Here is an 11,938-nt window from a genome sequence, read left to right as displayed (position 1 = left end):
TGAACGTATCAATATTTGTAGAAATTAACACTTACAATGCTGGCATTACCTCCAACATAAAATTCTATGAACGTATCAATATTTGTATTCCAGTTTATCCTGTACAAACTAACACTTACAATGCTGGCATTACCGAGTACGAACAGTCCATAATTAGTACAGGAGCTAACGTAGCATTAGCAAGCAAGGAACTGTAAGCTAATTCTGATGCAACGTTGTCTTATGCTAACGTTCAAATCAAGTTAAACTTCGCCACCTTCAAAGAATTAAATGTCAGTTTTAGCTTATAATTAAAGGATCGATATTATAGAGGTTGGACTCCAAATAAGCTGCAGCCATTATTCCGTTTTCTCTCAGGTGTTAAACTTACGACTTGTTCTGTGGCCGCAGGTGGTCAGACCGTCCATACACTCCGGCTGTCATTGCGAAAAGCTCGTATTTTTTTACGTTATATATATTTCTTCCTACAAAATATTAATTAATAATATTAGTAATAATAAATTAAAACACGCTTGTGACAATATCGGACATGTTGTAAGAACGTTTTTCAGTCTTACACAAATACTAACTTTATACTAAGTAAACAATAAAAAGAGATTGTAATGTGAAATGTCACCGTCGTGGTAGTTATGTCGATTTTTAAACGGCCTCATTTAGGCCAAACTAATCGTGAAATTTACAACAATTTAGGATATTTTATACATTTATTATCAGTTTATATCAAATACATCAATAAACAGATTTAAGAGCATTTGATTTAAAGCACAATCCCACTAAACAAGACAGTGTTAGTCGGTGGTACAGTAACCTTTAATCTTTAAAACTACTGATAGAAACAAGCCTGTAAAGGAAAATGCTAAAACAGAAATTAATTCTTCATTTATATTTAATATTAAATTCTGCTAACTATATGTATCAACATCTGGATCTATATGAAATTGCAGTAATAGCCACAGATTATACACAAATTGTACTTAAAGGGCAAGAAACTGCCTAACAACACTAAATTCTAAACTCAAGTTAAAGTACAAGCTCTAGAATGTACATATTTACTTAAGTAGGGTACAGGTACTAAGGTACTAAGCAGCTGATGATGTTGACTGTGAAGTTATCTTTTATTAATGCCAGTCGAGATTTCTTACAGTTGAACATTGTATAAACTCATGATCTCAAACCGTGTCTAACCTGCATCTATGCATCTATGAGAGAATATGTAGTGAGACAAATAGGCAAAAACTGTTTGCATTGGTATCAAAAAAATCTTAGCAATTCACAGCCCTATACTTGTTTAACAGACTAAAAGGTTAATAATGTTCTGAATTTCTAGTAATGTTACCTTGCAGCTTGCTGTAGAATCACAGTGTCCCAGCGGGTAAAGGTGAAGCTGTTTCACCACCTCAAGTAATGTCAGATGGTTAATTCAATATCACAGATTATAATTAAAATAAATGTTTAGAATAATGTGCATCTGCAAAAACTGACTAACTAAAGCTACAAAGATACACAATAGTTAGTAGCACCTTATTTTGAAATAGAAAAAACTAAATGTACAGCAGATTTTTTCTCCATCAACATAATTTTTAATCCACAGGTGGATTTAAACTATTGCACATTTAAATCTTTAATTCATTTACTAAAACATTATTATACCCCCTTTCTATAGGATGAAAGTACATTTGCACTTGCTGAACCTATATTGTTCATGCACTAAGGTTAGGGTTACATTTGCATCCCCCTATATGTAGTTTTAAGTGTAAGGGGATGCAAACTTCCCCTAAACCGAACACAACAGCATTGCACACACAGCAACACAGTACATCATCAAAAGAAACAAAAATGGTCAAGGAGTGTATATTTAAATAATTATAGTAAAATAATCAAAATTTTAAAAGTTCAAAAGTTTGCAAAAGGGCAAATTCAATTCAATGAAGTGGCAGTTTACCTGACCATTAAATTGTTTATCAGCTAAATTAATAATCTATATGGACAGAATTTGCAATGAAACATTCACTCAAATGTATTATACTTGATGAAATAAGTGCTCAAGCGGGGATGTACACTTCAAACTATGTGTAAACTATACTAGTCTGCAGAAGAGGGACAGGTGCAGTTTATGCAGATACAATTTAATATCCCTATAGTTGGTGTAAACCTATTTGTAAACCAAATGAAAAAACATAACTTAAATTAGACTGTTATAAAGTTAATTTATTTTGCACCTGATACCTGTATTTTTCTACTTCTTCACATTTCAAATGAGAAGGTTGAACTTGCCTGTACTTGTCATTACTGATAACTGTTGATTAATATACACATTAACTACAAGTTCAATTTATTGACAAAGGTTTCTACTAAATACACTGATGCCCCATTGGTAAGATTTGAGGTCTGCAGGTGCTGTCCTGTTAAAATAGTTACAGGCAGACTCAGTCCCAGATTTCTCCCCATTTTCTCTCTCTTAATTATCTTCTATCCCCATCTGCTTGTCACAAAATGCTTTAAGGAATAAACTAGTTAATAGATGCTTGTGCTCATTAAGAGCAAAAATACCCTGAGTTATTGTGACAATGTAACTCATTTAAATACAAAAAAAATCCATCTGGCTTTTTTTGCTGCTTTATCAACCAGTGTGCAAGTAGCTATTTTTTTTCACATTTATTTACAATTCATATATAAAAAAACATATGATTAGCTTCTTAATACTGTCAGTCTTTATAGATTTTTACCCAGTTCCACCTACAACAGTAAAATGTACTTACATGTGAATGTAAAAATTAAAGAATTTATATCTACCACAGGCAATATTAATGAAAAACATTTGAAAACAAATTTGTCCATTTTCATCATCAGCTTCCTTTGATCACAAAAACATAAACGCAACATAATATTAGGGTACATTGTTAAGCCTTTTATAGCTAGTGGTTATAAACAGTCCTTCTGGCCAAACAGAAATACACCAAAGTGGAATCAACCTCTATAAAGGAGATCATTTATTTGTACATCTACATAAATGCTATAAAGCAACATTTCATTTATTCCTAACAGAACAAAAACAGAATTGTGCTCCACTAATAATTTTGGACTGTTTGTACAGGTTTAGGCACTACTCACATTGCAATAAATTATTCAACAAAATCAGAGTTTATACAAATGTAAAAAGGTACATGTTACTTTATTGACATCCTGCATTCTATAACAACCCACCTTCATCAGCAGACCGTAAGGACCACATCAAAACCTACTGTACTGACAGTGTGGCTATGTTTGAAAAAAAAATTATACTTTCTATACAAAACATTTCTCATTATTTTCAACTAGAAATGCACATGAAGGATGTAGAAGTCTGTGCACTTCAAATAAGGCTAAGAGGCATTTACTCCTACCAAATAACTACAATAAATGCAGTTACTTTAAATACAAGACAAACTACAACACAAATTATCTTCAACATCTCTGAGCATTTCCATGTCAAGCTAATGCCACTTTCATGGCTTTGATTGTAAATCATGTTGCAATTTCTGTAAATACATTTAGTTTGTGTTATGCTGCTATATCTATTTCAAACGTATTATGTTTGCAAGTATACTGCAATGGACTTTCTGTCCTGAGTGGCCCACATGTTCTGCTTCTGCGGCCTGGGTCTAACTTAGCTTGACATCTCTTTGAATACATAAGTGTTACCAGTGTTCTTACTGGATTTATTCTCTGCATATGCACCATTAATCAGCTGATCATTTGTCCTCTGTCTTTTTTTCTTCCCCATCCCTCGTGCTTGCAACTACAAATGTGTTTATTTTACCAGGAGAACTTTTCTCCTGCTCCTGTCTTTGCCCTTTGACTGTGTCCCTTTCACGACTCACTCTTCCTCTACGCCACTCCCTGTCTGTAGGTTGACCAAACTGTTTTTGTTTAATGCTGAAACCATCAGGATTGTTGGTCATTTGATTTGGGAAGCGTATGAGACCTTCTGTTGGTGTGGGAAGTAAAGCAGCTCTGTGTCTCTGAGGATTTATTGCTTGCTGATTCTGTGGGTTGTCAAAACCTGGGCAAGATTTTACTCGACTGTGTGGAGTTGGAGCTGGAGGTCTATTGAATGGAGCAGAATGTGGATGACTAGGACCTGTAAATCTAGTACCATGTTGAGAATTAACTAAATGACCTGATTTATCTAAATATCTAAATGCTGGGCCTCTTCTTTCATTATTGCTTGTTTGACCTCTCTGCCCTGGTTCTCTATAATTCATGTCTGGTTCTCTGTTAACATAACCCGGGCCCCTGAAATCTGATGCTTGCAATTTACTCTTCCTGGGTGTTTCAGATTCCCTTGAATCCACACCTAGGCCAATCGTGGCTGGACCTCCTGTATCAGACCCAGGGACTTCAGTGTTTGGCTCCCACCGATCAGGCCCATGTCTAATATCTGAATTTTTATCAAGTCCAGGCTCTCTCACATCTGGACCCCTCCTTTCCCGTCTAATATTATAGTCAAATCCTCGTCTACCTGGTCTGTGACTTTCCATGATTGGACCTGGGCTTTCAGACCCCAGACCCCCACAGCCTGGATCCCCCCTATGGAGTCCAGGTCCTTTCATATTTCCCCTGAAGTCCGGCTGCCTCCAGTCATTTCCCATATCTGGACCCCCTCTCATATCTGATCCTCTAATGCCTGGGTATTGTCCTTCATTATCAGCATTTCTCTGCCCTGAGAAAAATGGCCCATGTGTCCCTCTGTTTTGCCCAGAACCCCTTCGATTAGGCTCTTTCCATTCATTTTCACATCCTCCCCTATTGGGTGCAGGGCACATTATATGTGGATCATCATGGACAGGCCCCCGACCTTTGCCACCAGGACCACTCCAACCATCTTCTGGAACCCTCATAGGACCAGAAAATGGGCTATCTGACCTTTCCTGTATAGGTAATGTCTCCCTACTTCCAGGGCCCCTCCATTCAGCACGAGGACCTTGTCTTCTATAGTCTTGGCTCTTCTCTAGACCTCTGTTGCCATGTCTTTTCCAGTGATCTGCCAAACTTTCCGTTTCATTTAGTACAGTCTCCATATCAGGTCCTCTTCCATCTGACCACTGATCCTCTGTGTCTGTGTTTTTCCATCTGTCTCCCCTATTTAGACTGTTCATATCGGTCCCTGGTCTATTTCTTCTCATAGGCCATGGGCCCCTCAGGGGCTGACCTTTTCTTTCAGGTCCAGAGTATTCAATATTGTGGCTTTCCTGCATAGATTCTGGTTCTCTAAATTCAGACCCTCTGCACTCATCTCTGCTATCATGAGTTGGACCTTCCATATTTTGACATGTCTGTCTGATGCGTGGGCCTTTAAAGTCTGGACAACCTGATTTTCTCCAGTCAGGTCCTGGTCCTTGCAAAAATTGACTTCTCCTTTCAGACCCAGGTTCCCTGAAGTCTAGGCCTTCCAGTTCTTGCCTGTTAAGTGCTGGGTCCACAGTGTCTGGACCTCTACTTTCACAGCCTGGTCTTCTAAAATCTGGACCTCTTTGACCTTTCCCTTGACCTTCTATAGCAGTTCTTTCAATTCTTTCAATTTGTCTAAAGTCTGGAGCTCTTCTACCAATGTCTGGGCCTTTCATATCTGGAGGTCTTTTTTCTAGTTCAGAATCCCCAAACTGCGGGCCTTGTGGAAAATTATGGTCGTTTTCCATTTCCTCCATATTTGGAAGGCGATGCTCTGCCCCCAGACCCATGACATTTTGACCTCCTGGTCCTCTGCTAATGGGTCCTCGAACCTTCATACCCGGTCCTTCAAGCCACTGTCCCCTAATACGTGAATCTCTTCTGCCAGGCCCTGGGTCATCCATATTAGGAAGTCCGCTTCCTGGCCTCGGACCCCTAAAGGGTGGTCCTCCCAGTTCTCTACAATGAGGGTCTAGACCATCTAAACCTGGATGAGTTCCTTCAGGAACCAAACCTATACAGTCAGGCCCAGGCTGACCCGTATATGACCCTCTCCTGTCAGGACCCAGTCCATCAGCATTTTGATCTCCTGGTCCTCTTCTGTTAGGCCCTTGATTCTCAATAGAGGGACCTTTTCTTTCACTTCTTGGACCTCTTAACTCTAAACTTCCTGGTCCTCTCTGTCCAGGCCCTACTCTATCAATAGCTGGACCTATGTTTTCATAATTTGGTTCCCAGAAATCTGGACCTCCTGGTCCTCTCTTGTGAGTCTCTTGATTTACGACAGCAGGACCTCTCCTTTCATGTACTGACCCTCTAAAACTGGGATTTCCTAACTCTCTCCTGTCAGGTCCAAGACAGACCATTGTAGGACCTCTCCTATCAGGCCCTAATCCACTGCAATCTGGACCTTCTGATCTTCTTTCAGGCCCTGCAGCCCCCATAGGTGAACCTCTCCTTTCAGGTCCTGGTTCACTAAAACCTGGACCTATAGGCCCTCTACTGTCAGGTTCAGGACCTTCCAAAAATAGGCCTCGGTTTTCTGGCCCTTGTCCCCAAAAACGTTGGCCTCCAAAACCCCTGCTGTCACTTTCAGAACTCTCTATAGATCTGTCTGACCCAGGCCCTCTGAAATTAGGACAACCCGGCCCTCCCCTGTCAGGTCCAGGAACCTCCATAGATGAACCTCTGCTTTTAAGACCTGTTCCCCTCATAATTGAACCATGGGGTCGTAATCTATCAGTCCGAGCACCCCTAATAGTGGGACCTCTTCTTTCGAATAATGGTCCTTTAAACTCTGGACCTTCGGGTTCTGGCCTTTCAGCCCCAGGACCCTCTATACCTGGACCAGACCTTTCAGGCCGTGTTCCCCAGACATCTTGGCCTCTTGGCCTTTTTCTGTCAGGCCCTGGACCAACCATATCAGGCCCTCTGCGTTCAGGCCATGGCACCATTAAATCTGGACCCAGTGGCCCTTGTATGTCATGTCCTTGACTTTCCATACCTGCATTTATTCTCTCAGGTTCTAGATTTCTAAATTGTTGAACTGGGGGTCCTCTCCAGTCAATGCCAGGACCCTCCATAACTAGCCCTGTGCCTTTACCTCCTGGCCCTTTCATCCTAGGTCCAAGATTGTCCATAGTTGGATCTTCCTTTTCAGGTTCTCCTGTCCTGGAAGCTGGGCCTCCTGGTCCTCTTCTGTCATGTATTGGGACATTCATGTCAGGTATTGGTGCCATCAATTCTGGACCACCTGGTACTCTGTTGGGCCCCAGGTTTTCCATATTTGGTTCTGTCCTATCTGACTGTTTAATAAATGGCCTTCCTCTGACTGGACCCGATCCTCTCCTTTCTGTTCCTCTCCAGGGATCTCTTAAGTCAGAACCTATTTTACTCCAACCTAGATCCTCCCTATGTGGATCCCGATCTATGTTTTGACTTCTCTGATTCCTCACATTAGGCCCAACACCATCAGCTTCAGGACCTCTTCCATCTCGATTTTTTCTTTTTGCCACTGGCCCTCTGTGTTGTTGACCCATTTGTTCATTTCTCCACTCAACCCCCAGACCTTGAATATTTTTTCCTTGCAAATCTGTATCTCTCCTACTTGGACACATTTCTCCAATATTTCTGCCTGTAGTGCCTGCATTTGATAAAGTTATATGACCACTTTTATCTGAATCACATATGCTATCCATACTTGGCCCAGGCCCCATATAACTTCCTTCTATATCTTGCCTTCTTAATTCATACATGGTTTGTGGCTCCCTCAAATGTGCTGTAGTCTCATTCCTGTCTTGTCTGGTGTAGGACATGCTGGACCTATCACTTTCATATTTAATATTTGGCCTGCTTCCTCTTATAGGTGCACCTCGACCTCTTGATGGACCCTGCCATTCAGCTATATTAATCTCTGAACCTATACCTTCATTTGAAAATTCTCGACCATGACCCACTCCACTGAAGTCTGAATTTCTTATATGTGGTTCAAAACTTCTTTTCTGAGGACAACATTCCACAAAAACTGGATTTTCAGTATGTCTTGCTTGCCTTTGAACTCTTTTTGGGCCCCAAAACGATGGATCTCGACTTCTTTCACCTCCACCCCTCATACAAGATCTCATACCTGCAGTATGTGCACGTTCACCTCTATTGCTGTGGCCTCTACCTCTTCCCATAAAATCTGGAGCCCCATCTTCTATTTGTGAACTCCCAAAACATTGATCTTCTCCAACCTCCATGACACTTGCTTTGCTATTTGGGACTTGTAGCTGTGAATTTGTAACAGCGGCTACAATGTTTTGTCCTCTGATTTCTTGTTCACTTTGCTTTATATCTGGACATTGTATTTCTGTGTTCATGCCTTGAATGGTAGTGCTTGTTTTGTCCATGTTTTGCAGGGGTTTTCTCATCCCTGAACCTGAAGCAATTTCATCAGTCTTCAAATACTTAATACCTGATTCTCTCATATTTGAATCTGAACTCTGCATTGCTGTCCCTGTGTCTTGTATGTGTTGTCCAAGACCCCAGATACTGGTGCTTCTCACATTAGGTCCTGGAGAACTAATTCCTGTCAGTGGTCCAGGTCCTTTCATAGCTGGTCCTGGATTCATAATGCTTGTACCACTCACACCTGTCACATAGTCTGTTTCGGGTTGTGAGCTCTGAATAGCAGAGTGTGTGGCAGACTCTGAATGACTGTCCCCTTGAGCCATAATTTCTACATGTTTTATGCCTGCCTTTCCCTCTTGTGCCTGTTTGTCTGCCTCTATCATGCCTTGATCTCTGGGCCCAACAACTGGGCCTTGTAGATTTAATGTTCTAAAATTCATATTGCTAACATCTGACACTGGACCTTCAACAGTAGGCCACAGCAGATTGGATACTGTTGCTTGACCACCAATAGGAAAACTATTATTTTCAACTTTAACACATGGCAGTAAGAAACTGGTTTGTGTCTCAAAATCTCTGTTTTCCTCACTCTCAACAGAATCACTCTTTTCTATGCTGCTGGGTTTCACAAACTGTGGGTCTGGATCAGGGCTTTCAGGAGAATCTCGAATAGGCGGATCAATTTCTCTTAGAGGAATTGTACTTTCAAGTTTGTCTTTTAGCAGAATTTCCTGTTGAGCAGGTTTATTAACCTGTGGAACTGATTCATTACCCTTGTCATCGTGGTCACTGACTAAATCTTTTTTAACCTTGTGGGATTTTGCTGCTTCTGAGCTCTCAAGCTTCACATTCTTACAAAGTTCATGTGAAAAGGGAAAAAAGTCTTTATCAGCCCTCTCAGCAATACTGCATTTTAGCAGATGTCCATCGGGATCATTTTTAATAGTAACTGGGGCAGATGATAATGTGTTGCTTTCCAAAAACTGTCCAACGCCAGAGGTTTCACTTTGTGGAACACTTGTCTGTTTTGATTTCTCAAGGTCTTGTGGTGAAGGCTCTCTGTGCTGGTTTTTTCTAGGAGATGATGGGGATCTCCTATGCCCACGAGAGCGACGGCGGGTAGTATGCTCTTTTCGATGGCGAGCTTGGCATTCAGACTGGTCTCTAGTTCTATGCTTAGACCTGTCCCTTTCCCTTCTTCTGTGTCTATCTCGTTCTCTACGTCTCCGCAAATGTGAAGGAGAACGCAGCTCTGACCTTCTTGAGGGACTTCTATGTCGGTCCCTCTCACGATGATTTCTCCTCTTTGGTGACAACCTTCGCTTTCGACTGTGGTGTGAATTTGAAGAAGCACCCTTGTGGCCACCAATTTGCCTTGTTTTTGACAAAGATGAATCACAAATCTTTATACTACTGCCTTGAAATACATCTTCTTGAATTTCATTAAAAAGTGATTCATCCTCAGGGTCATAGGCTACATCAGAATCTTCAATCTCTCCAGCAGAGGAATACTTGTCACCTTCCTTAATGTTTTCCTGTGCTTCATCTTTCTCTATAGCTATATCTGTTTCTTTTTTTAAATTAACAATCGCGGTTGTATCTTCTTCCTTAACATTTTGTGAATCCGCATTTAATTTGCCCATAGTCTCTGTTAAGTTGCTGGTCTTGTCTGTTGTCTGGGATGACAGTTGACTGGGAGGCAGAGATTTTGTTGGGGGAGACATCAGGGAATCAGAAACCGAAAAGTGAGCCATGAACATTCCCACAGCCTCTCTCTGTTGACGCAGTGCTTCTTCTTGCTCCTTCAACTGCCGTTTTTGCTCTTCAATCTGCTTATTGAGCTCCTCAAGCATGCGCTGTTGTTCTGTCAGTGTTGCAGCTGAGACAACCACAGTGCCGGTAGGAAGGTTTGGCATTATTGTAGATGTAGAGGTTTGTGGTGGAGTAGAAGTGTTAGCTGGTGGTACAACCTGGGTCAAAGGTGGTGTTGGGCAATGTAGTGCAGAAGAATCTGATGTTTGATTTGGAACAAGGGCCTTTGTTACAACAGCTTCACTCTGAATATCTTCAAAGATAGTCTCATCCTCTGGATCATAGGCCACATCATCATCTACAGAGCTTAGTAATGCTGGGCCATCTGCCTTGTTTTTTTCTACATTCTGTGAAGCAACCATTCCATATCCAATAGCTGGATCATACTCCTCCTCTGGGTCATATGGTCGGTCAAAGTCATTTTCATCTTGTTCTATCTCTTTGACTTTGGATTTCTGCCCATACTGTTGGACAATTGGATCAACCATTGAACGAGATACCTGAGAAAACACTGGGGTCTTCTTGTCACTTGTTGTTTTTGTAGAACTTACATCATATGAAACTGTATTCTCAGCTTGCTTATTGGAAAACAAGGTCTTTAAGATAGTCTGTAATGGTGTATTATTACTAGATGCAGTTGTGAGATTCTTTTCAGACATGCTATTGGAGTTCGACTGAGTGGCAGCTACAACAGATGAGGAAGAAACAGGAGGGACTCCTCTAATTGAAGTCAAAAGTGATGGTATAGTAATTGAGCCAGAAGAAGAAGAATCTGATGGTGATCCAGGGCAAGATGGTGAACCAGGTGGGGAGGTACTAGCAGGGGTTTCTGGATCATAAGGTTGGAATATCTCCAATTTATCAGATCCATAGAGGACTGGAGGTTTTGGGATCCACATAGGGTCTTTTGACATGTGAACACTGGGTCGTTTCTCATCAATTTCATGAGACAAGCTTCCTGGACGTTTTGCTTTCTGAATGATTGCTAGACCTAGAAGCAGATTTGGTCGTCTTTTTTCAAGGCCTGTAAAACACAGAAAGGCAGCATAAATAAATGAAGAGAAATATAAATTAAACGTTTCCAAAATTATCTAGTTTTCTCTAAAACAGCCAGCTTGTGTTTGTATTTTCAGTTCTTGAGTAAATGTTAACAAATTGATAAAATGTGTGTAAGCACATTATATAACCCCATTTCAAAAAAAGTTGGGAGCATTCGAAAACCTAAATAAAAACAGAATGTTTTCTGTAGTTAAATTGTGCTTAACACCCGAAACAGTGCCTTATTTAAAAAAATAAGAGCATATCAATATTTTTACTCCCTACAGTAAAGCGACCAAATACAACATATTAACAGAAATATGCTCCATAACTTAATAATGTGGAGAGGTGCTGTCAAAGCCTCCCGTGACACAGACACTGGCAGCATTGCAGAGAGATTCTAAAACTGACTGACTGGTATTTCAAATATTTTGTCCTCCCTATTAATATCAAGGATGCTTGGCTAAATAACATAGTAATGCATCTCTGTATAATACAGTACAGTTCAACAGCATCAGAAGTCATATTTTACCAAATTATGAAATTATGAAATCAACACATTTTGTCACAGATTGAACAATACCCTTACTACCTTGATGAAACAAATGAGTGTTGTAAGCCAATGCTCCACATTTTTACTAGATCTATCTAAAAAGGTGCCTGCTGACAGTAATTATTGTAGTATTGCAATTGCAACGACCAATGTGTCAGTCAAGATCATTGCAATACGGGAATGGCAGTATTATATATCAAGTTCTAATGGTGG

General features: G+C 40.5%; 1 protein-coding gene across 4 annotated transcripts in view; it reads right to left on the bottom strand.

Moving 5' to 3' along the window:
- Window positions 1–2,682: 2,682 nt before the first annotated feature.
- The window catches only part of LOC137139295 (uncharacterized), a 31,308-nt gene continuing 22,052 nt past the window's right edge, over window positions 2,683–11,938 (bottom strand). For all 4 annotated transcript variants that reach the window (XM_067526337.1, XM_067526336.1, XM_067526340.1 and 1 more), the window contains exon 17: window positions 2,683–11,158. In XM_067526337.1, coding sequence (XP_067382438.1) covers window positions 3,732–11,158 — 7,427 coding nt within the window. In that variant the 3' untranslated portion in view covers window positions 2,683–3,731. The remainder of the gene's footprint in view (window positions 11,159–11,938) is intronic.

Source organism: Channa argus, chromosome 13, assembly GCF_033026475.1.
Source record: "Channa argus isolate prfri chromosome 13, Channa argus male v1.0, whole genome shotgun sequence".
Classification (NCBI taxonomy): Eukaryota; Metazoa; Chordata; class Actinopteri; order Anabantiformes; family Channidae; genus Channa; species Channa argus.
The sequence above is the reverse complement of the archived record's forward strand: the minus strand, read 5'-3'. Positions and strand labels throughout refer to the sequence as shown.